Consider the following 24,088-nt stretch of genomic DNA (forward strand, 5'->3'; position numbering starts at 1 on the left):
CGAAACTGCGTCGTCAAATGAGATAATTAATTGAGTCGGAGTGGAAACTTTTAACGAAGAGTATAAAATAATAAAGATTCTTATAAACGAATTAACATACGTAGAGAACATCCGTGTCGATGTATTATGCTTTCAGCGATATTTAACGTAATTTATTCCGCTACGAGAGACCGAAAGCGTCCGGAAAGTGATGGTATTCATAAAATTTATCGAACTCTACTTCGATTCCTAGGATACGATAATTCAGGTATGCTTCGAGTTTCCTCATTGATCGTTACGAACGAAGTCGGGGTATCCATGGCCCTGAGGGGGTGAAAATCGCCTGTGGTGGTGGGTGGCTAGGACATCGATGAACGAATGTTCCCCACCAAACCACCCCCGGCGGTGAGACCGTGGGAGTTTCCAAGGTCATCGCAAAAGCAAAACGTAGTACGACGCCTCCGCCGGGACGCCTTCGCGCATGAGACGTAGGCGTGGAATGTAATATATATGTTCATCCGCAAGTAAGACTTTTTCAAATTGTCGATAGCAATTAACACGAGGTTTATCGTTATATTATTAATAGTTCACAAAATGTTCATTTAAAATACCTGTTTAGAAATTTATTTAGAAATAATATAAATACCCTGCCAAATTCTAGCCAGTACAATTCGAAAAATAATTGAAAAGTAGAAAAAATATTAATATAACTACATTAATCTTATGCCACTATCTGATATTAAAATGGTTTACTCTTATTAACGATTTTAAAAAAGATAAAATTATTCCGATATAAAAATATTTCATCTAGTATACTTTGTTGTAAGACTAATACTACAGACTATTAATTATGTTTATGCCATACCGTGATCACTATTCCAGAAAACTGATGCAAGAGTGAAATAATTTTAACAAACACGAATTGTATTCTTACCGGCCACAATCACAATACCGTCATCCTGCAATTCTTTCAGCGCATCTTCAAACATTTCGCGTGTCACCAACTAAAAAATACAAAGCAAAATTAAATTAAACAAGCATTCTTTTCGTGACACACGATAGATGTAAAATAATATTGTAACAATGCAAATAGCATAAAGTTAATAGCAACTAAACGCAAAAATTAAGCAAAATCGATTAATTTACCGTGTTTGACGATTCCTTTAGTTCCATAAAAATTTTCTGATAATTTAACGTCGGTGCCTTGTCCTTGCCCTTGATGAGCTTTTTCAATGCTTCGACTAACTCTTGCCTACGCTTTCTCGCTGCTAATGACATGCCAGTAGTCAAAATACTAATATCAATTTTACCGCTTAGTGGATCGATGGCAGACTGTTTTAACGCTTCTCGATGTAATCTTGCAACAATTATAAATTACATTATTACAAATACTTCAAATATTTAGCTTTATATATTATTATTAATTATACATTGCCTCTTACCTCCAAGCTTCTTCAACGTCCTTGATCTCCACAACGTTGCTGAATCGCATTTTAGCGTGTGCTTCGGCAAGTCTTATCAACGACTCCAATTGTCGAGGATAAGCCGTGATTTGCCCGTGACCGCTCCCTACTCTGCGCATATCGACGTAAGCCTGAATCAACCTTTGTTGACTCTCTTCATTGAGAACGGGCTGGACGTGCTCTTTAGCATAGGCAATATAATCTCGCAAAATACTCATATCCACAATGTCGTCTTCTTCCTCCAAATCGGATTTGTAATACAATGATACCAAATGCCTGGCAAGTTTCCTATCAAATATCTCGTCCTGCGGATCTAGCATTAGGAAAATTAAATCAAAACGTGACATCAACGTGTGCGGCAACATAACGTTTTCTATTACCTAAAAACAAGTATAAAACATTTAATTACAAACGTTTATCAGTTTGATATAAAATATATCGATCAATAAATATTTACAGTTTTATTTTTATTCCACTGTGACTCGCAAGGATTAGCCGCTGCCAGAATACTAGTTCTCGCGTTCAATTGACAAATAATTCCCGCCTTCGCGATACTTAACGTCTGCTGCTCCATAACTTCGTGCAGTACTGAGCGCGTGCTATCGTTCATTTTATCGAATTCGTCGATGCAACAAATACCGTTGTCCGCGAGTACCAAAGCGCCAGTTTGCAATACTAACTGACGACTTTCGGGATCTTTTGTTACGAAGGCGGTCAAGCCTACAGCACTGGAACCTTAAAAAAAAAATAAATAATTGAATATTAAACACAAAATCAGATTTTAATATATTACTATCGAGAATTATTTACCCTTTCCACTGCTGTACTGCGAACGCGGCACCAAATTGAAGACAAACTGTAGCAGTTGCGATTTACTTGTACCCGGATCTCCGCAAAGAAGTATATTGATTTCAGAACGGAAATGTTTTTTAGTTCGTTCGCTCTGTTCCTTCTTCGTGCCGCCAAATAATTGCAACAGTATACCTTTCTTGACATCTTCATTCTCGTAGATGCTGGGAGCAATATGTCGCGCTAATCGCTCATATATGTCTTCCTTTTGCGACAGTAGTTTCAACAGCTCTATTCTTTCTGGTGGAAACGCATGACTCTTGCCATCTTCTTGCTCGTACAATCTATATAAACAATAAATCATTTAAAAAAATAGAAATATATTAATATAAAATTAATTAAAAAGTTAAAAATGTATGACGTGAATAATAATTAGTGTTATAAGAATCCATATAATAATTTGAAAATAAAATTAATTATTATACCTCTTTGAATCCTGTTTTCTAAAGTGCACCACATCAACGTGCGTTCTATAGATAGCGCGTACGTTAGACATTCGGGGATTAACGCGGATTGGCATCGCGCGATATATACCGGTGACAGAAACTCTGTCACCTGGCGAGACAGCGTCAACTAAATTGTGGTGTGCAAAAAGTACAACTGTGTGAGGAGTTTGACCAGCTGGCATGTCATCTGGTGATTCTTGTAACTTTATCATTTGCTTGTCAGTAAAGTGGCTACGATTGTGTACCAAATTGAAGCAAAAATTATTGTTGCAATGAGTGCATACTGTAGGCTCGGCTATGTGGCCCCTATCAATAACTACAGTCGTCGTGAAGGAGCACACAATACATTTGAAAAATGCCTCTCGCATTTCTGGAAGAATGTTCGACGTTCTGATAACCATTCCAGTGACCGTGATCAATCTGTCTATGTCCTCTGGATTCAAAAGACGCATGCTCCTGGTCCGCGTAACGTTATACGGACGCACTTGAATTGAGTGTTCCAATGTTCCCCCAGGAAATTTCTCGAAGAATATTTCGTTCGCGGTCAGATCAAATGCTGGTATAACTTCCTGCGGATACAATACTAACTGATTGTAGAGCTGTGCATCAAATGCCTCAAGATGAGCGCAGTTCACGTTAAAGTAAGGGTCATTCAGTATATTTATTTCTTCAAGTTTCTGCATGTAGAGTGGCTCTGCTAAATTCATATTTTCAGGCAGTTCATCGTTCTCTGCTTCAGGATCAATAAAAAATGAAATAAATCGTCTGAATTGCTGCTTGATGTGATTCACCACGACATTTGTGCCCCAAATTGTGAGCTGTGGACCATTCTCAGTCTCAGATGTTCTTTCCCCATCTTCATCATTCTCTGGTATCTGCCAATAAAATATATTTATTAATTTAATCCAATAATTATATCTATTTTAATACAACAAAGTTTTTTTTTTATTTTTTTTTTTTTATTATTTAACTTACTGGTTCAGCTAAATTAACTTGTCGCACACGTCTGTCAGACTGAACGTCTGGTCTTTGTCGAATGGGAGTACCTCTGATACCACTGCGAGGTGTACGAATCGACATTAAAGAGCTAGGAGTTCCATAATTCAGCGGCGAGGATAGTTCTATCTCGCTCATGCCTGCGGCGAGCGGACTCGTCTGCGCTTGACGATTTGGAGAAGACAATGGTACAGAAGACAAACCTTCTGATGACGGCGCAATAGTTTCCTGTGTCTGACGGTTGACTCCCCATCGTAACGGAGTGTCTACGGGATTGTTTCCTGGTCTTCTTTGTGGTGTACCTACCGCAAAAAGTGAATCTAATATAATGTCGAACATAACGTATCGTTATTTGAACGAAAATGATTAATTGACAAATGTTTTACTCAACCTCTGACGGACCCGGCAACAGTAGGGGTTCCTGCGACCGAGGTAGTCCTGACGGAGGTCGGCGTTTGCTGTTGCTGTCTCGGTGTGCGGGTCGGCGTACGATTTGGCGTACGATTTGGTGTACGGTTCGGCGTACGATTTGGCGTACGGTTCGGCGAACGATTATCATCCTGCTGGGCCGGAGTCCTTGGCGGTCTCATGGGACTCGACATTGTCGTCGAAGATTATTCAATTCTGCTTTCAAACTCGTCTGAATTAGGCAACTGGATCTACATATACAACTAACCTTGTAAACCGTCTCAATTTCCCGCGCAAATGCGACGTAAAGCCATGAACATGTACTGACATATACTACTAAAAAGTGAAGTTATTTTGACTCGACGTCAATTGACTTCCATCACTACGAGCGGTAAAAACTTCTTGCGCGGGACATTGAAATTTGATGTTAGTTCCCAAAAAATTCCAAAACGCGACGCTATCGTCGCCGATCGAGTCAATCAAGGTATAGTACTACTGTAGTAGTAGTGATGGGAGACTGGGAGTCGATAGTCGCGCATGCTCAAGAAAACCCGTCCCGTCTATCAACACTGGTCTGGGGCCTGGGACCCAGTCGCTCCACTTGCTAAATGGAAAAGAACATCAGTTGATATGGCTGACGAGCAACGTAGGCGCCTGTACGAGCCCGCCGCGCGACAGGCGAGCGATAACGCGCAACTACAGCTGATAAATCTACCCGACGTTTGTCTGGAAGCGATTTTGTCTAACCTCTCCTACGATGAGATATCTAAATATAGGATTGTACGATCGCCATTTAGCGTCCAAGTCTTCCTTGCTCTGCCATACGCAACGTGACATTAATTTCGTCTTGTGCTCAGGTCTGCAGACAGTTTGACCAGATCTGCAAAAAGCTGCTCAACCGTGGCTTCATTCTCATGGAGAAGTATCACGCGCAATGCCTCCGTACTGTCAAAAGCAAGTTACCGAGGAGGGAGTCCGAACGTCGGAGCCATCCTCTCGCGCGTCACTGCGATATCTTGACGGCGATAGAAACGAGAATTTCTATGTTGTCAATGACGTTCATCAAGTATGTCGATCTCAACGTTTGCTGCTTCATTCCCGGAAAGGTAACGCATTTTTCCCATGAGTTGATTGTCCTTATTAACTTCGAGAATAAATATACATATATTAAAATAATTTTTTATGTCTATCTTAAAAGATAGACGCTTATTTGTATAAATTTAGTGAGCATTGTTTATAAGTTTGTTGCTCTTATTTTACCGTCAGGTAATCGACGAAATCTTTCGTGTTTTACGATTGATTCGAGAAACAAAAACCCCACCCAGAGCACATGAGATACTTCAGGAATTACGAGACATAAGTAGCATGGCTATGGAGCATTTTGATGAGAAGATTCTGCCAGATTTGAAGCACAACATCTGTACATCCATGGTTGGCACTGTAAACTCATACGACCTACCTAGCGGTGTCATGATTTCTCACAATAGGAATATGAACAACTCCACACTGCCACATTGCAACAATCATAGTATATCTTGCTCGGAAAAACTTAATCAGAGTTTTAAGAAAATTAACAATTGTACGAAAAAGAACAAAATGTTCTTCACATCAGTAAGAAATCATATGGCCATTATGAAACGCAGGCTACAGAGACAAGAGAATTTGGTATGGAAGCAAAGTTTAAAATTACATAGGCAGGCAAAAAAAATGCAGGATCAAGATGCACAATTGGCCGAAATGAGAAAGCATCTTGAGGAATGGGAGCAAAAAATGGTCGATTTGACCAGCGAGGTGAGCCGAGCTCGAGAGGGCACACAAAATTCCGATTCGTTAGAAAATTGTAAGCGAAAAGCTCATATTATTAACACCGACGCACAGACGCTTCAACAAACAAATGAATTACAAGCAAAGAAACGAAAACTCATAGTTGAGAGGAAAGCATCGAGTGATGCTCAGGATATGAAGTTTAAGAAATTTATGTCGGACTTACTTGCAAAAAATACATTAGATAGTTACTTTGTCGAAGCGTCGTCATGCCCGCGTTAACTTGGCTTTTTTTTATATTTCAGAATTTTAGTACGACGATTTTTGCAGATATATTATACTCTTTATATAATACATTTTTCAACAAAATGGATATCATGATTATAGCATACTCTTAATACATTTTAAAATTATCTAGACGTACGCAAATGATTTTGAAAAATTTTATTTGTACAGTATATTGTTTTATTATAGGGCTAACACAACATGTATTATTTAATTAGGTTTATAGTGCTTAAGACTTCTTGTTCAAAGTATACATTTAAAAATATTAAATTTATAAGAGATCGTTTTTCACACTTCACAGATTTTACGACTCATGAATATTAAATAAAGCAGTCTTTCCTAGATATAACAAATTAAGAAACACTTTTCTTTGTAATTAACACTCAACTCAATTATACACGAACAAAAATTTAACTTTACTTGTTTGAATATTCAGAAGATAATGAAATCTGGAATAAAAAATTAAATACTTATTGCATTATTAAAATAAAGAAGAGATAAAAAGTGCGCATGCATTCGCTAATACAGCGCTTTCTTCATATTTAATCAGAATGCTATATAACGTAATATTTTTACGTAAAAATATTATTTTAATCTGCATTTAAGAATTTTGAAAAAGAGTAAAGACAATAAACTGCAATAACACACACATTAATGTATAGTTTACTAAAATTATTGTTAGCAACATTTGCGCGTATGTTTCATTAAGTTAATATTAAAATAATATTTTAATTAACAAAAGTGACTTTAAATAGAAACATTGATTTTATTTATAGCATTGTACAATTTCTTTAACATATATATAATTAATTTTATTCTATAGTTATACTATATAATCAATGATACTTGAAAGACTGTAATTCACATTAAACAATGATTAACATGTATATGAGTTCAGCATGTTTTATTTCTGTCGGCGACGATGGCGTCGCATTTTGGGATTTCTCGGGAATTAAAGCAAGATTTAAATTTGCCTTTTAAGTTCTGTTTTTTTAGTGCCGCGTAATAATAGGTTACAAAAATGTACCATTAAATTACGATTTACTGAAAAAATCTTTATTCTTGCGTCACCGATACATTCAGTATTGCGATATTGCAATATAACTTCACTCAAACGTAGACACGGCTACATTGTACATGGTACGATGTAACTCGCTTGGCAGTATACGAGTTACAAAGCCTGCTCGTCTTCACGTATTCGTTCACTCAGGTTTTCAATCACACAAACATACTCACACATATATCTTCAACGCGCTTTGCTCTATTATCATTCGATTATTACGCTTAGTGGATAAACATACAAAACAATTCGAAATAAATTAACGACGCAGTGGAGTTCATTATGTTTGTGTCGCGTGGGAGAAAAACGAGCGCAGCATTGAGAATGTTAACAATATCAAAGTCAAAATTTGAAAAAGAACGAAAACTCTAGGGAAAATCTACGATTTCTCGTTTTTTTTCAAATCTGAGAACTTGGTACTACTAGCATTCTCTTGCACTTACCTTAAAATGTACGTAAGACTTATGACGAAGACTTCTATTCCCACTGCACATTTAGCTTCAAACGTCTTCCTTAACCTAGTCCTTAAAGTTACAGATAGTGTATGCTACATATTATCTAAGTAAAACTTAGAACCATACAGCCACTTTCAGCTAAACGTACGGCGAGAACATGATCTCGCATGTGTACCACGCCCAGCCTCCCTTGTATATCAATATTTCTGTAAAATATTTGCTCGGAAGGCGAGTAATCAGTCTAAGTCGCGAACCGAGATGAGCGGGTCGCTAATTTGCAGTTAAAGTTCGTCTTTGATATCTTCGTCTTCGCCACCAGTGGGTGGAACACCGCCGCCCGCGCCCTGGTACAACTTGGCAATAATCGGTTGAACAATATCAGTAAGCTCTTTCTTCTGCTTCTTGTACTCCTCCGGATCAGTGTCTTGATTGTCCTCCAGCCATTTGATTTTCTCTTCAATGGCTTCCTCCATTGTGGCTTTGTCCGCGTCGCTTATTTTTGAGCCAAGCTTTTCCTTGTCAGCCAATTGATTTTTGAGTGAGTACGCATACGATTCGAGATCATTTCGCGCTTCCACGCGTTCCTTTAATTTCTTATCGTCGTCAGCGAACTTCTCCGCGTCTTTAATCATTCGTTCGATGTCATCGGGCGTCAGACGATTTTGGTCGTTTGTGATGACGATCTTTTCGCGATTGCCAGTGCCTTTGTCTTCAGCCGATACTTGCAGGATACCGTTAGCATCAATTTCGAAAGTAACTTCAATCTGCGGTATGCCGCGAGGTGCCGGTGGAATGCCGGTCAAATCAAACTTGCCGAGCAAATGGTTGTCCTTAGTCATGGGACGTTCACCTTCGTATACTTGAATCGTGACAGTGTGCTGGTTGTCAGATGCCGTAGAGAAGATCTGTGATTTTTTCGTGGGAATAACAGTGTTTCTACAAATAAAAATATATTTTTATTACAAAAACTCTTTTTAATCAGACGATAATTTAAATATTTAATAATAAGGTTAAAAATATTTTTCGTATTTACCTTGGAATGAGTTTGGTCATTACACCTCCAACAGTTTCAATGCCCATGGTAAGAGGATTAACATCGAGAAGTACAATAGCATCGGTATCTTGTTCTCCGGAAAGTACACCAGCTTGTACGGCAGCACCGTAAGCGACGGCTTCGTCAGGATTGATGCCTCGTGACGGTTCCTTACCACCAAAAAATTCCTTAACCAATTGTTGAACTTTCGGAATTCTAGTTGAACCACCAACTAAAACAATCTCGTCCACATCTTTTTTGCTCATGTCTGAGTCTTCCAAGACTTTTTGTACAGGCTTCAAAGTACTACGGAAGAGATCCATGTTCAGCTCCTCGAATTTGGCACGAGTCAAGGTCTCAGAGAAGTCCTCACCCTCAAAGAACGATTCAATTTCGATTCTGACCTGTAATACATAAAAAAAAAATAGATGAAATCAATGAAAAATTACGAATGTATATATATATATATATATATATAATTATATATATAGTATATATATAATTAACTGATAAGGAAACATTTCAAAAATAGAAATAACGGTATCGCAAATAAATAAAAATAATTAAACATCTACATACCTGATGACTAGCACTGAGTGCTCGTTTGGCCTTTTCGACTTCGCGACGCAGTTTTTGCACAGCTCGGTTGTCTTTGCGGATGTCTTTGCCTTTCTTTTTCTTATACAGCTTGATAAAGTGGTCCATCACGCGCTGATCGAAATCTTCGCCACCCAAATGAGTGTCGCCATTAGTAGCAACGACTTCAAACACACCGTTGTCAATGGTGAGCAAGCTGACGTCGAAGGTGCCACCGCCCAGATCGAACACCAATACGTTTTTCTCGCCGTCTTTCTTATCCAAACCGTACGCGATCGCAGCGGCAGTCGGTTCATTGATGATCCTCATTACGACCAAACCAGATATTGTTCCAGCATCTTTCGTAGCCTGTATAAAACATCAGAAATTAATTTTAAAATATCAAATAAATTAATAAATAAGCAATAAAGCCTATAATTTTTCAAGTTAAAATTAAGACTAACACTAAGATGTCAATCTTATTCGCAATTCTTACCTGTCTTTGTGCGTCATTGAAGTAAGCCGGTACAGTGACTACCGCATGAGTAACTTTTTTGCCAAGATAGGCTTCAGCCGTCTCTTTCATCTTGCCCAGAACCATGGCTGAAATTTCCTCAGGTGCGAAAACCTTCTCACCTTGGCTGGTTTCGACCTTAATATGTGGCTTGTTATTCTTCTCAATTACTGGGAATGGGAAGAACTTTACATCGTGTTGCACAGTGGGATCTGACCACTCGCGACCGATCAGACGTTTTGCGTCAAACACGGTATTTTCTGGATTCGTCGTCAGTTGATTTTTGGCGGCGTCGCCGATAAGACGCTCGCCGTCGCTGGTGAAGGCTACGTAGGACGGTGTGATTCGATTACCCTGATCGTTGGCGATGATCTCTACGCGACCATTCTTATAAACTCCGACACTAAAAATGAAACATGAGATTTTATTATTTCGTAAAATAAAAATATAAAATAAATTATATCTCAATAAAAAATTTTTTAATAACTCATTACAGTAATAATGTATACGCACCAGGAGTAAGTTGTTCCCAAATCAATTCCTATTACGGTACCAATATCTTCTTTCTCCTTGTCCTCCTTTGCATTTGTGGTGACTAACAACAGTCCCACTACTAACAGCACTGTGATTATTGCCTTCATGTTGTATGCTGTAATATGCCTTGTACAAGTTACACCTGAAATATGAACAACCACAGAATTAATACTTTAATAAAAGTTAAATTTAAAATATAAATTTATTATTGCGAAAATATATTAAACGTTTAGCTTAACGTATATCTTTATATTGCGTATATATTACTATTATTATCATTATCTTTTAGGTATTAACTAATTATTCAGTCTTTATTTATACTAAAAAAAAAATCTTTAATAAAGTTTCTCATAATAAATCAGATTTAAATAATCCAAGAGAAACCAGCTTTTACAAGTCGCGAAGAAACAGAGTCTCGGCTCGATTAGCAAAGGCACACGTCATCTTCGCGATAAGATGATTTTCAGAAGCCTCGCCGCGGGAACACGAGATCGATCAATCATCGTGGCCGTTAACAAATTAACGGACATTTTTAACGTCACGCGAGGACGCAAAGTGCGCTCTTAAGCTCGGCCGAAGGTTCGAGCAAGTCAAACGTGGCAGATGATTCTTACCGCGATTGTGTTGAAAGGAAAAAAAAAAAAAGAAAGAAAAAAGAAAAAAAAAGAAAAATACCGCGTCGGCCGTTGAAATAAAACGCAAAAATACGGCACAAAATCGTGGCACGGCGACGAGTGACAGCTTCCGGGTCGGCGATGTGGAACGTTTGAGATTTAGAGCGGCGAAAATTCTTGGGATTACCTCCCTTTGCGGTCGCGCTTGAAAGAGCCTCGGTGCCGCGAACTGCGGCAGACGGGCCATCATAAAATCGCAGACTTAGTAAACGCGCTTGACGCGCGGATTCACTCACCAGCTGGCTGCGTGGCTCGGCTTCGTAAAACGTTCCTCGTGTAACACCCGTAGAATCTCACGTTTTTCCTCGGTGAACGGTAAAGCAACGACTGACATCGGCACCGTGCTCGACGGCCGGGATATTAACGGGAGTGCTACGTCGTGGCCGGTACCGATTGGCAGACAGCGCGGACGCCACGACGGAAAGTGGAGGCGTCAATTCGTCGATGTATATACAGTTGGCCGCGCCCGATTGGCCCACGTCATTGCTGTCTACCCTAGAAGGTGCCGCGCGCCTCCGCGATTCGCCGCCGACCGATTAGATACGGCGAGTGGAACACGTGGAACACCGTCGTCGCGAAGGCGTCATGAACGCGAACAAGATGTATGCACCGCTCACAATGTTTAGAGTATCACGTATCGTATCAAGATAAAGCACGATTATTTTTTCACACTACGAACAAAGTTGCATCGACGTCGCGTCGGCATTAACGTTGACGCATCACCATAATATAGTTGGCACGTACAACAATAATAAATACAAACAATAATAAAAATATTTAAAAAAATTAAAATAGATATGTGATTCATTTTTCTGCGCGATTATATTTTATAAGTTGCATCATGCAGTTTTGCAGGAATGTAGAAAATTGCCGAAAATCTCAATGTAAAGATCTAAATTCGATTTTTTTTATCTGTGTATTTGATATTTAATAATGATAACATTAGGTTTTTCAGAATCGTGTTAAGATGTGATTTAATTATACAAAAAGAATAATTTGATTCATGATTTAATATAAATTAAAATATTTAAAAATAATATCAAATATACATATTTTTAATAACATTTTTTTAAATAATTTAAAATACAGAATATACTATATCAACAATATTTTAATATAACTACAATTTTCAAATAAAAGTATAAATGTTAAACTCATACCACGATGTACTTGGTTATTTTCCCTCCTAATAATAATATAGAAAAATATAATTGTAAAGATATTTCTAAAAATGTATATAAGTATTTCAATCAAAATTTTATTTTAAAATATTAAGATAATAATCTTGTTCGATCTTCTATCTATGGCAATTAATTATCCACTTATCTATGCCATTCTTAATTTACAGCGTCTCAAAATTTATTTATACAAAATCGTGCAAGATTTTTACAATGTTTCAGATGTGAAAAATGGACAGTGATAAGTGGAACACATCTCGTCGTTCCAACTGAGTTTGCATGCACCGTAGCACCGTTTACTCTAACGGTACCCGCCCGTTATCTTCAGGTAAAGAGTTAAATGGAACGCCTGTTACGCATCGTGCTACGTCATTATTTTATCGGCGTCCTTACGCAGATACAAATTCACATGTGAGTGACGAAACATGACATCATCGTTGAATCCAAATTTTAAATACTGAACAGAGTTTATGCGTTGCTCTAATATTCACGATAAAAACAAATGTAAGATAAAATTAAAATAAACAGCCTACGTAGTCTGGCAAAAAATGCTGGGCGTTATTTAAAACCTAATTATTAAGTTTCTCCCCCTTTCTTACTAATATTTAATTACAAAGTCAATTAAACAATTTGTTTTCGCATTTTAGGTTTTCCGATTATAACTTACTTTTTGGATGTAGCATGTCCAAAATTAATGGCGTAAAGTACGTTACGATACAATCAGCACCAGCTCTTCTCATAGAGAGCAATATTTCATTGAGTACATTTTCTAAGTTGATCGCACCGTTTTGAGCGCCGTGATATAGCATAGCGTATTCTCCTGATACTTGATACACAAATATAGGATATTCAGGATGCGCGTCCTTCGTATGTCGCACTACGTCTAAATAAGGTAATCCCGGTTTCACCATTAACATATCCGCACCTTCATGGACATCTCTTGCCTGGGAAAATAAGTATTTCGTATATTATACATATGTAAATAATTAAAATATTAATTTTATTCACTTTATAAACGCACAGCCAGATCCAAACTCGTCAGTATAATTTAAATATAATTTTATAAAATAAAATTATGATTATAAACTCTTATTTAATATTTTTCAGGAAATAACAGTACGAACACTAACATAAATAAAAAAAAAGAAATTAATAAATAAAACTTACAGCAGCTCTAGCTGCTAATCCGTTACTACCAGGGGGCAACTGGTAGCATTTGCGATCACCAAACTTCGGTGCAGATTGCGACGCGTCTCGAAAAGGCCCGTAAAGTCCAGATGCAAACTTTACAGCATATGACAAAACGGCCACTTTATTTGAAAGCCCGGCAGCGGCTAAGCCTTGCTTTATTGCACTTACTCTACCATCCATCATATCAGATGGTGCAACGATATGCGCACCTGTAATACATAATAAACATTCTCAAATAAATCTCACATAAATCTATCTTCGGCATAATTTTTAATGTATAATTTTATACCAGTTTTTGCATATGATACAGCAACTTCAGCAATTCGCTGGATACTGCTTGGATTATTTATGCTGCCGTCGTTATTGAGAATACCACAGTGGCCATGATCCGTATATGCGCATAAACACACATCGCACGCAATTAATAAGTTAGGAAATTTTTCTCGTAACAGAGGTATAGCCCGAATAACAGGATTATTTGCACTGTCAGCATTGCTTCCAATCTCGTCCTAAAAAAAAATTGATTAACATTAAATAATTATTTTTAAAATATTGTAACATAAAATACATATGATTTACGATAAAAAAAGAGCAATATATTTTATAATATAATTTGATAATGGTACTTTATAAATAGTACCTTCTCCAGATGTTGTGATACACCAAATAACAAAATAGACTGCAAACCTTTTGCAACCAGAGGTTGCAACAGTTTTTCTAATTGATTAATTCCATAACGGCATACACCAGGCATGCTGTTAATGGGATCTTTAGCATTTTGCTCGTCCCTAAAATTATTAAAAAATTTGATTTGTATAGTATTATGACCAGACCAAAATATAAACTTGTATAAATAAATAAATAAATAAGTATGGAATTATAAATGTATCAATACTAAGTAAGGACACAGGTAAACTTATATATTAGAGTGAAATTACTATACTTACGACACAAATATCGGATACATAAGATTATTAACAGTAATCTCAACATTTGGTGACTGCCATTCTCGTAAGACTGGATGAAAAATCCCACTGTGAAGAGTATGTTTGGCTGGCACTGCTGTCATTTTCATTGTTCTCCAGATGTTCACCTGTTTCTGGACTTCTAGTGTCTACTTTTATCGCGTGATAAATACAATATCACTTGAATTTAATCAACCTAATTCAGATAACAATAAACATATATGTTAGTTCAAGTAAAATTAATAATTAAATGTAAATATATAGGTAACAATACATCAATTATATAAAATAATAAGGTGATTACATAAAGTAATAAACCTAAGAAATTAACAACACACGTAATTCTTCTTTTACAAACAAATAATTATTGAAAATCGTCAATTGATCGTAAGTAAAGTTGATCATTCAAAAACTAACCGACGATGAACGGTGATGCGCTGATAATGTGTATTTTACATCGCGAAAACGTGACGTAACAGAATTAACATGCAGAATATCAAGTGTGCATGATATAAACATATCTCGCGATATTACCAAGAGCTCTTACATTTCTTACCGCAGAAAAAGTGCACGAGCTAAATATAAAGATAATCACTTTCGTGATTAGAAACAGAGAATTCCGGGTGCTCCTTTGTGAGCATGAAGACCGTATTTCGCGTGCTCCGATATCCGTCAATGTTTGTGAGTGCCGTGACGTGAAGGAATTAAAAAGCCACGAGTCTGGCGCGGAGCAATTTAACTCGAATTTAACCTCAAAGCGACCTAACCCAACGTAACCTAGCTCGGACGGGGCCAGACCGTGGCGATTTTTTACGGCCGCCTTTATGTCGGAGACGCGTGACACCCCGTGAAGGGCAGCGGCGCCGGAACCAGCTGTCCACACCGTCGAAGCGTCCACGAGTACCCGCGGCCAACAGCGTAAGTCCAGCGAAGTCGCCCGGGCGTGGAAAGAGCGGCGAAGTCAGACCGGACGATGACGGACGCGTCGAATTTACCGGGCCAGCGGGCGACGTCGCGGATGCTGCGCCAGCGTGCTCAAGAGTTCCTGGCTTCGCGGAAGCACGCGAACAACCTGTTGGACATAATGGGGTACTGGGATGTAAGTAGATCCCTGGGAACTATGTTCCTCTGTGTAAACGTAATTCATAACTCGCATCTTGGTGCACGAAGGGATACTTGATGAACTTTATTTTCTTTGCAGGAATCCACCTGTTCGTGCCTGTTGACGATAGAAATGATATTTATGGAAGTTCTAAGGCGCGGCGACATGTACATGGAGTGTTCGATATCTCTTACTATTTCGGGTGAGAATGAGCAAACCTTGCGGGTTTGATAGATTTCTTATGATGGTTGTTAGACAAAGAATAGTGTTAAGATTTTCTTGTGCTTTTTCTTTTTATTCTTTTTGAGACTTTATTGTAGATTTTATTTAAAAAAATTATAATCTGTATTGTAGAGAGATAGAAAGAATGAACTGTTGCACATATTTTATGTTACACTACATAGATCTGTAAGTGAAATATATATAAAAATTTGTATTTTAATACCTTGAAATAGAACCTAGCCCGGAAATTCGTTACACTACCTGGTTGAGAGAATGCTACGAGGAAGTCTGGAAAAAAATAATAGCATCTATGGAAAAAAATAAGTCATCTATTCAACTACAAGCTTTGACCACTGCAATGAAGTTGATAGCAGAAGAAGGTAAAGCGGCGATAGAACCGCGCGACAACCCGGGATATCATTTTCCTCTGCATCGTTGGAAACTCATTCTTATGACTCTACTTTCACCTGAAAAAGATAATACTAATTTAATATTAAGATTTCAAGAGATCACCGGATATCCCGATGTTTTGTATTATACGTGGAGATGCCTGCCGTCTTTGACTCCAAAAAGGCAACCACCGGAAATTTATATTAAAAATCTCTTGGAGCTTATAGATAAAATATCACTGCCAAATGAAGAAGAAGGTATGTTTTCTTTTTTTTTAATTAAAATTATTTTTGAATTATAAATAATTTATATAAATTTTTTTAGCATCTAAAATGTTGGACAATAAAGAACTTTTATGTGGGCCACAAGGTATTAATACACAATATACATTATCACTGTTCTCATTTTTATATAATATGATGTATTGTATACTTTAAATTTTTTTTCACAGAAGCTGCATTTACGTGGGATCAATCAACCGTTAAACGTGCATTAAACAAAGTCTGGGCCTGCGTTATGCACTGGGAATTAACGCCGCAATTACATAAACAGCTGCTGATAGTTTTGTTGGAAAGAGTCATATCGCATTTAGAGAAACCAATTCTGCTAACTGACTTTTTGATGGACTCTCTAGACGTGGATGGTCCCGTCGGTGTACTCGCGTTGCAAGGCGTATTCATACTTGTCACTAAACATAACTTAGAATATCCAAACATTTTCACCAAATTGTATTCAATGTTCGAGCCTGAAATTTTTCACACGAAGTACAAAGCTCGTCTGTTCTACTTGGCCGATCTGTTTCTCAGCTCGACGTAAGTGTTTTACATTTTTTATCGTACGATATTGCATACAATTATTTGAAAACTAAAAATACTTTTCAGACATCTGCCGGAAGCATTAGTAGCAGCGTTTGCGAAGCGACTCGCTCGTTTAACGTTAGTCGCACCGCCGGAAGATATCCTTATAATCTTGTTTTTCGTGGGCAACTTATTACTTCGGCATCCGGGACTGAAAAGGCTGATAGATCACCCGCAGGGAGGCGAGGCTCCCTCAAACGCGAGCACCGGAGCAGGCGATCCGTTTCTCATGGAAGAACGTGACCCATTACTGAGTAATGCGTTGCTCAGCAGCCTCTGGGAGATCCGAGCGTTACAGTGGCATATTTTACCTAGTATCGCCAGCGCTGCGCAATTTATTCGCGAGCCATTACCTTCGGTTGAATACGACATGGCATCGGCATTAGAACGTACTAGTGGCCATCTTTTCGAGAGCGAACTTAAGAACAAAGTCAAGGACATCATGTTAACGTTTGAGAGACCAAATTCTATGGCGCTGCCAAAAGGAGAGAAGTTACTGCAATACTGGCAGCTGACACATTGATCCTGTACACGGCAATCACAACGCCGAGAGTGCAATATCATCAAAAAGGAGCCGTTATTTTCGGTGTCGTCAATAAGGTATAAACCGGAGATTACGTGTTATGTACGGTTTGTGTTTCAGATCAAGAATAGACCTTTTGTGTTTTATATGGCATATCTACAATGAGAAAGAGATACGGCATACTTTTTCCTGTGGTATTAAATATCTATATTTAAAATAATAAAATTAATTTGTCCGTAATTAATTTGTCGCGATACAATCAAGAAAAACCTGTATATTTACTTTTGATTATTTACATATCAATTGTGTGTAAATTTGCTTGAATGCAAGTACACGACGTTAACTTGCATTATTTAACTCTTTCGCTGCTTATAACTTTCTTTGTTACCATTTTATGTGCAAGTTCCTTCAAACTTGCATAAATAAAATAAGAATTTATATAATATTAACATATTATGTGTCATGTGTAGCAAAGTGCAAAAAAACACGATAGTCTGTGATGTGAATTTAATTAACATTTCTTTTTTATGTAAAAACATTTAATTAATTATATATCAATAATTTTTTTAAAAATATGATTATTTGCATTTATTTTTATTGTTCATAAAATAATTATAATTTGAACACAAATGACATTTTTGTTTTATATTATCTTTTGCATTACTACATTTACATATAATTATAAGTACTTGTTTCAACAATTATTTATGAGTAAAAAAACAAATTTGTTCACATAAAAAATGAACATTAAATTGAAATGAATATAATTCATTTATTTGCCATATATGCAAGTAGAATATATATATATAGTTATATATTAATTTTACTTCTTTGAAGATAAATTCTTAGTGCAGCGAAAGAGTCAGTTCTGCCTGAGGTTGCAAACAAATAGACAATCATTTAATTTGTATAATTTGCAAAATCCAGCAGCTCTACCAATTATCGAATACAACGTTCTCGAATAGTGATTTTTTTTTTGTATGCGTGTATAACGAAATAATAAACTGAGATATTTTAATTTAACAGATAATTCTAATTTACTTTTACGATGTGACGCTATTAATATAAAGTTTGGTATTTACAACACATTAAAAAAATTTTACCTGACATTTCTAACTTCTTCACCACAATTTTCAAAAGCGACATGTTGTCTGGGATATTCTGTATATATGTATATTATTTTAATTTTTAACTTCCTTTGATATATCATTTCTTTGTATATTTGCACATTATTGCATATTCTCTTAAATGTATATACAAATGCTTTTATGTACATTAATCGATAAGTTATTATTATATCATTATGTATAATGTCGCTTTGTGTCCAATACCTGAAAAAAAAACCGTAATAAAACAGGTTATTGCTTTTGATTTAATTAAATTGTTAATTCAGTTGCAATATATAATTGACAATTTCCATAATCAGTGTAATACAATGTCTTGCTATAGAATTAACAAAAATTATACTTTTTATTCATAAAAAAATATTTATAACTTTTAAAAAACTTAAATATTAAAACCATTAAAAAATTAAAACTGCAAAGTATTTAATTAATTTGATTTGTCATTAATGCATCTTGAGTTTATATTAGAGATTGTTTTTTACATTAGAAAGATCTTTTCTCAAAATACACTTTTTATATTTTTATAATAATATAATAAGCTCTTACTTGAATTAGTAATCGCCACTCGTCTTCCGTCAAAGCACACTTTACTTTTACAAGGATATTCGCTGGAATTGTTAAAGACGCTGGGGTCATTGCAGTATTCGGAACGGTAGGCACATATTCCACCTGTAGCAATTGTGTCGTTGTGGGTCTTGCTGAAGGTTGGTGCTGAAGACACTTCTGCATCACGTCAAGTAGAATCGGAGGTGTACGGTTGCAGCTTTGAAAATCCCTGCTGGCCGCCGTGGTCGGGAACGAAATATTCCATGGATTCTTTGGATTAGTAATAGCGTTGATCTTTGCCCACTGAGAACGTATGTGTTGGAAAGGCGTATATCCATACACCATACTGTATAAAATACATCCTAGTGACCACACGTCTGACTTAAAACTTATCTGCCAGAAAAAAAATTATACAAATAAGTTTCTAATTAACTTTAAGATATTCTTCTGTAACTAGTAGTTTCTTCGACATGTGTTTTCTCGAATAATTGTAAAACACGATATCTAGTTTAAAGGATTATTATTTCCTTACTTTATATTTAACATTGTGTGTAGGCGAATTTACATTTCCGCCAATGTCCATTAAAGCTTCCGGGCTAATATAATTTAATGTTCCAATCGGATTATTTTTTACAACAGACGTCATGTCAGAATTTACGCTGGAAGCGATTCCGAAATCTATTAATTTAAGTCGACCTCGTACTAGTAGAAAATTCGCTGGCTTCAAGTCTGAATGTATAACTCCTAAATATATAGATATATTTTAATGCAGAATAAAACAGAATGATTGCACGTATGCAATTAGATGTTATTTTTACCATTATCATGTATGTGTTTTACAGCTGTAAGCATTTCAGTCCAATAATACAGAATCATTGTGAGAGAAATCTTAGACATGGATCTCAAAAGTCGACTAAGATCAGTATCGCCCATTTCCATCACTACATAAACCATATAATTTTTAATTTCACTGAAACAATCACGTTCAAAATTTATAAAAATTTGTTAAAGGCAAACGTTTCATTAATATTTATTAAACATCACTGAGCCCTCTAAGATGGCAGAGCTTTATTACTTTCAAACATTTGTAATATTGTAATATATACTCACTAATCGAACATTTTAACAACACAGGGTGCTTGTAACTTATGCAACATAGAAATTTCATCCAAGCAGCCCTGAGCTGCATCTTTATCCATCTTGCTTAGATCAACGCATTTGATAGCGCGTAATTCACCGCACGATATATCCTGCACTCGTAAAACCTCGCCACTCATTCCACGGCCGAGGGAACCAAAAATTAAATATTCTTTGTTCTTCACGATTATTGTTTTCATTTTTTGCTGTGGCGGAACACTCGATACCGCCGGTACAGTAAACGACTGTACGTTTACGTTTGCCATGTTATCTACAATCTGCTGCATCTCCTTACATTGCTTTTCATGACTTGAATAATGCGAATTTTTACCGTCTGATTTTAAATCTGAATATAATACAAACTTAATAGATTGCAAAATATGATTATATAATAATTAACGTTTAATCAAGCATAATTCAATACGACATAATACTTACCACTATCGTAATGTATTTCAGTCTGTATTAATTTCTTATCTGATAGTCCAATTGTCTTTTTATTTCTATCTTCCTCTAATTGTGGCTCAGACGCAATGCTTTTTGCCTCGATACATGTGGACATCAGAAGCGGCTTTGATTCCGAAGGTTGAGCCAAAGAATTACTGTGCGTTAATACAGCATCTGCTAAAGGTTGTCTAATGTTTTTAACGTCCATTCCAAAATACCTAATAAAATTCAAAATTAATATTCTTTGCAATTTAAATTTATATAAAAAAATTTTTTATTTTAAATGCAACAAATAAATTTACAACAATATTTATGATTTAAAAGTTTTGTTTAAAAAAATGTCATTTATATTTAAAGCATTACTTTGAATTAAAATATTACAGAATAGTGTTAATAATACCTTAAAGAATCTGGTTTTTCCAGAATAGGTGTACGAAATGCATTCTTAGACATTTGCATGTGATCCCTTCCAACAAAATTCTTACCTTCCATCGGAGTATGTCTCATTAAATGATTGCAATTAGAAAATATCGTGGCAGGAGTTTGAATTTGCTTTTTATTCAAATCGTCGGGCAGTTTGTTCTGTGGAGTTTGAATTTGCTTTTTATTCAAATCGTCGGGCAGTTTGTTCTGTGGAGTTTGAAACAGTTGTTTGTGCGACGTGCTTGAATTCGGATGTACATTAACTTGCACGTGTTTTAATGGAGTTTCCAAGACTAAATGATTATTTACAGTTGATTTGCTCATTTCGTTCAATAAAGGTGTGCTAAATGCCATATGCGCCATACTTTTCACAGGTGTATACCTTTCACTTCCATCACACTTCGCAGGATTCGTTTGTAAATTATACTTTGCAGAATATAAATTTTCAGACGTCTGAAACGGACCCGTAATGGTCTCCGACAAAGTGCTTGGAATCTTTTGAGATTCCTCATTGCAATCCTTTTTAGTCTGCTCGCTAAAGCTATATGTGCCTTTATAGTGTTGGTCATCTTTGCTTAAATTCAATTCACTATTCCTCAACATCCTATTTTCCACTGCTGCACTGTGTACAGACCCCTCATCTTTTCTATTTAATATATCTGACATGTAAGCATTTTCGTGATGCATCTGACTATTGTTTACTGGTTGCAAATTCTTACTAGTATCAAGTTTAGTATTGGATTCTCCTTTGTAAATTGAAAGCGATGGTGGAGGTAACGTCGTGCTTATTGAGCAGTCATGATTCTTCGAACCAATAATTGCACTGTGATATTCCTGTGTTTTTTCCTCTTGTTTGGAGTTATAAATTTCTCGTTTTACGACTCCATCCGTTGATTCAACCGATAAAGATTTAACGTTCAACTCAACTACTGGCGTTTCCTGTAAAATATTATCATCAGAATTGTTTTGCAGTAAAGACTTATCAAAATCTGACTCTTCTTCAGATTGATGAAGTTTCTCTTCACTCTTATCATCATCATCATCATCATCGTCGTCGCTTTCATATAAATCTAAAAGTGCCTTGAGACGCACTGGCTGAGACTTTGGGAGCGTAATATTCTGTGTTGGCAATTTGCCAGAACTTATATTACCAAAACTGACTTTGTCACTTGTTGTAAAATCTGACATTATCAATCTGATTTCTTAGACAATGTTCCTTGATCTGCAAACAAAATATGGTATTTAAACATAAATGCATTATCAAATTGATTATTACATAAAATTATTATATACTTATTACTATAAAATAAAATAGTTTTAGTAAACAATTAAATAAAAAAAAAAAAATATTAAACATATAAACATAAATGCATTATCAAATTGATTATTACATAAAATTATTATATACCTATTACTATAAAATAAAATAGTTTTAGTAAACAATTAAATAAAAAAAAAAAAAATTAAACATATAAACATAAATGCATTATCAAATTGATTATTACATAAAATTATTATATACCTATTACTATAAAATAAAATATTTTTAGTAAACAATAAAAAAAAAAAAAAATTATTAAACATATAAACATAAATGCATTATCAAATTAATTATTATATAAAATTATTATATACCTATTACTATAAAATAAAATATTTTTAGTAAACAATTAAATAAGAATAAAAAAAAAATATTAAACATATAAACATAAATGCATTATCAAATTGATTATTACATAAACTTATTATATACTTATTACTATAAAATAAAATATTTGTAGTAAACAATTAAATAAGAATAAAAAAAAATTATTAAACATATAAAATTATTAATATTATGCAAAAATAAATAACATATATATATATCATAAACTTTGTATAAGATCTATAGGCACCATTAAACAATTTTATTATACTTTTTAAGACAGAACCTTTTTTTCCCAACACTTAGAAATTTTATAAAACAAATTACACACGTTATCATTTATAATTAATAAACACAATTATTTCAAAAGTAGCCTAAATACAAACATACATTTTTCTTCCTTTTCCCTTTATCCCTTTGTTTGCAGGACAAATTTCCCAATAGATCATGAGTCTTCCCGTAGTAAACAATTACCGAGACGTTTGCTGTGTCTCACATGTATCCAGCGTTCTCCTGGCACGTCTTTAGAAGCGAAGACTGTCAGCAGTCGGTCGATCTCGCGAGTCCAGCGAACAAAGAAAGCACCTGTCAAGCGAAATAGCCTCCGTAGACGGATCCAAATCGCCAATCGATAGATCCAAGATGCACACGCATCGCGTCTCCACCAAGGCGCTCCACGCGAGCGGCTTATTTACGCCCGCACGACACCTCCGTATACTTGAGCATCACACGACATCATCATTTTACAGTCACGCTTACGAAACTTGAATGTCCTGATGCTACCGGTTAACGTTCCTCATCACAGGCGCGTTTGAATTTGCAAGCGCACCACCCATTGGTCGACGGCTTTAAAGACATTTTCCGTCATGGCGTTAGGCGTAAACCGGAGCACTTCAAGAACACCGATTGGGCGGAATATTCAAATCCAAAAATAATTATCTTGTGTTACTTGTATACTTGCAAAGTTTGAGCCATAATTGCACACTGCAATATTAACATATTATTTAATTTTAATTATATGTCGGTATATAAATATGTATCGTAGTGCCGTAATTTTTATAATGCGTAATGTATTTATATAAATATATTATTTAGATCTCTCTATTAAATTATACACGTTAGGTGAAATAAGAATTTACTGTTTTCTTTCTCTTTTTTTCCTAATAAAGCAATTAACGGAGTAAATTAAAATTATTTATTGAATTATTCGAACGTTTCTTAGTAAGTTAGAGATTAATAAGTATCATTTTTTACAGACTTAATGTATAGCAAATTTATTTATTTTTTTTTTATTTTAAACTT

The 24,088-nt window shown here is 35.7% G+C and overlaps 5 protein-coding genes across 9 annotated transcripts; 2 read left to right on the forward strand and 3 right to left on the reverse strand.

The window, feature by feature from the left end:
• Window positions 1-576: 576 nt before the first annotated feature.
• Window positions 577-4,487, reverse strand: Dpa (disc proliferation abnormal). The gene is made up of 8 exons (XM_070659579.1): window positions 4,125-4,487; window positions 3,713-4,035; window positions 2,717-3,612; window positions 2,253-2,575; window positions 1,900-2,177; window positions 1,422-1,822; window positions 1,126-1,336; window positions 577-983 (listed from the first exon to the last, which is right to left on the reverse strand). Exons 1-8 carry the CDS (start codon window positions 4,333-4,335, stop codon window positions 888-890), a joined length of 2,739 nt encoding a protein of 912 aa, XP_070515680.1. The 5' UTR covers window positions 4,336-4,487; the 3' UTR covers window positions 577-887.
• Window positions 4,488-4,640: 153 nt separating this feature from the next.
• On the forward strand, window positions 4,641-7,077 carry Pall (F-box protein pallbearer). The gene is made up of 3 exons (XM_070659777.1): window positions 4,641-4,921; window positions 4,999-5,247; window positions 5,408-7,077. The coding sequence occupies exons 1-3, from the start codon at window positions 4,679-4,681 to the stop codon at window positions 6,185-6,187; spliced, it is 1,272 nt and encodes a 423-aa protein (XP_070515878.1). The 5' UTR covers window positions 4,641-4,678; the 3' UTR covers window positions 6,188-7,077.
• Window positions 7,078-7,224: 147 nt separating this feature from the next.
• On the reverse strand, window positions 7,225-15,071 carry LOC139104277 (endoplasmic reticulum chaperone BiP). 5 transcript variants are annotated; one of them, XM_070659708.1, is made up of 11 exons: window positions 14,788-14,935; window positions 14,353-14,566; window positions 14,046-14,193; window positions 13,695-13,914; window positions 13,382-13,614; window positions 12,942-13,158; window positions 10,342-10,441; window positions 9,811-10,231; window positions 9,318-9,683; window positions 8,739-9,142; window positions 7,225-8,641 (listed from the first exon to the last, which is right to left on the reverse strand). In XM_070659708.1, exons 2-11 carry the CDS (start codon window positions 14,478-14,480, stop codon window positions 7,987-7,989), a joined length of 2,892 nt encoding a protein of 963 aa, XP_070515809.1. In that variant the 5' UTR covers window positions 14,481-14,566; window positions 14,788-14,935; the 3' UTR covers window positions 7,225-7,986. The 5 variants fall into 5 exon arrangements, with proteins under 5 accessions (XP_070515809.1, XP_070515773.1, XP_070515790.1 ...); XM_070659672.1 differs by lacking the exons at window positions 12,942-13,158; window positions 13,382-13,614; window positions 13,695-13,914; ... (1 more) ...; window positions 14,353-14,566; window positions 14,788-14,935 and adding an exon at window positions 11,273-11,425 and having other exon boundaries at window positions 10,342-10,504; XM_070659689.1 differs by lacking the exons at window positions 7,225-8,641; window positions 8,739-9,142; window positions 9,318-9,683; window positions 9,811-10,231; window positions 10,342-10,441 and having other exon boundaries at window positions 12,071-13,158; window positions 14,927-15,071.
• Window positions 15,072-15,109: 38 nt separating this feature from the next.
• Window positions 15,110-18,822, forward strand: LOC139104341 (nucleolar complex protein 4 homolog B). The gene is made up of 6 exons (XM_070659769.1): window positions 15,110-15,469; window positions 15,572-15,674; window positions 15,928-16,341; window positions 16,409-16,453; window positions 16,536-16,896; window positions 16,966-18,822. The coding sequence occupies exons 1-6, from the start codon at window positions 15,344-15,346 to the stop codon at window positions 17,462-17,464; spliced, it is 1,548 nt and encodes a 515-aa protein (XP_070515870.1). The 5' UTR covers window positions 15,110-15,343; the 3' UTR covers window positions 17,465-18,822.
• Mps1 (Monopolar spindle 1) lies at window positions 18,656-23,915 on the reverse strand. The gene is made up of 8 exons (XM_070659611.1): window positions 23,177-23,915; window positions 21,119-22,363; window positions 20,710-20,936; window positions 20,245-20,617; window positions 19,953-20,104; window positions 19,667-19,878; window positions 19,135-19,527; window positions 18,656-18,795 (listed from the first exon to the last, which is right to left on the reverse strand). Exons 2-8 carry the CDS (start codon window positions 22,327-22,329, stop codon window positions 18,766-18,768), a joined length of 2,598 nt encoding a protein of 865 aa, XP_070515712.1. The 5' UTR covers window positions 22,330-22,363; window positions 23,177-23,915; the 3' UTR covers window positions 18,656-18,765.
• Window positions 23,916-24,088: the final 173 nt, after the last annotated feature.

This window comes from Cardiocondyla obscurior, linkage group LG01, assembly GCF_019399895.1.
Source record: "Cardiocondyla obscurior isolate alpha-2009 linkage group LG01, Cobs3.1, whole genome shotgun sequence".
Lineage (NCBI taxonomy): Eukaryota > Metazoa > Arthropoda > Insecta > Hymenoptera > Formicidae > Cardiocondyla > Cardiocondyla obscurior.

Coding starts and splice junctions, on each gene's coding strand:
- LOC139104341 (XM_070659769.1), top strand. CDS start 15,344: ATGACGGACGCGTCGAATTTACCGGGCCAGCGGGCGACGTCGCGGATG. Junction 16,342..16,408: donor ACTGCCAAATGAAGAAGAAG/GTATGTTTTCTT, acceptor AAATTTTTTTAG/CATCTAAAATGTTGGACAAT. Junction 16,454..16,535: donor ACTTTTATGTGGGCCACAAG/GTATTAATACAC, acceptor TTTTTTTCACAG/AAGCTGCATTTACGTGGGAT.
- Dpa (XM_070659579.1), bottom strand. CDS start 4,335: ATGTCGAGTCCCATGAGACCGCCAAGGACTCCGGCCCAGCAGGATGAT. Junction 4,036..4,124: donor TGTTGCCGGGTCCGTCAGAG/GTTGAGTAAAAC, acceptor TTTTTGCGGTAG/GTACACCACAAAGAAGACCA. Junction 984..1,125: donor TAAAGGAATCGTCAAACACG/GTAAATTAATCG, acceptor TGTATTTTTTAG/TTGGTGACACGCGAAATGTT.
- Mps1 (XM_070659611.1), bottom strand. CDS start 22,329: ATGTCAGATTTTACAACAAGTGACAAAGTCAGTTTTGGTAATATAAGT. Junction 20,618..20,709: donor TGAAATACATTACGATAGTG/GTAAGTATTATG, acceptor TATTATATTCAG/ATTTAAAATCAGACGGTAAA. Junction 20,105..20,244: donor GTTGTTAAAATGTTCGATTA/GTGAGTATATAT, acceptor TGATTGTTTCAG/TGAAATTAAAAATTATATGG.
- Pall (XM_070659777.1), top strand. CDS start 4,679: ATGCTCAAGAAAACCCGTCCCGTCTATCAACACTGGTCTGGGGCCTGG. Junction 4,922..4,998: donor AGATATCTAAATATAGGATT/GTACGATCGCCA, acceptor TCTTGTGCTCAG/GTCTGCAGACAGTTTGACCA. Junction 5,248..5,407: donor GCTGCTTCATTCCCGGAAAG/GTAACGCATTTT, acceptor TTTTACCGTCAG/GTAATCGACGAAATCTTTCG.
- LOC139104277 (XM_070659708.1), bottom strand. CDS start 14,480: ATGAAAATGACAGCAGTGCCAGCCAAACATACTCTTCACAGTGGGATT. Junction 13,159..13,381: donor GATTAGCAGCTAGAGCTGCT/GTAAGTTTTATT, acceptor TTATTTTCCCAG/GCAAGAGATGTCCATGAAGG. Junction 10,442..12,941: donor GCTCTCTATGAGAAGAGCTG/GTGCTGATTGTA, acceptor CAGTGCTGTTAG/TAGTGGGACTGTTGTTAGTC.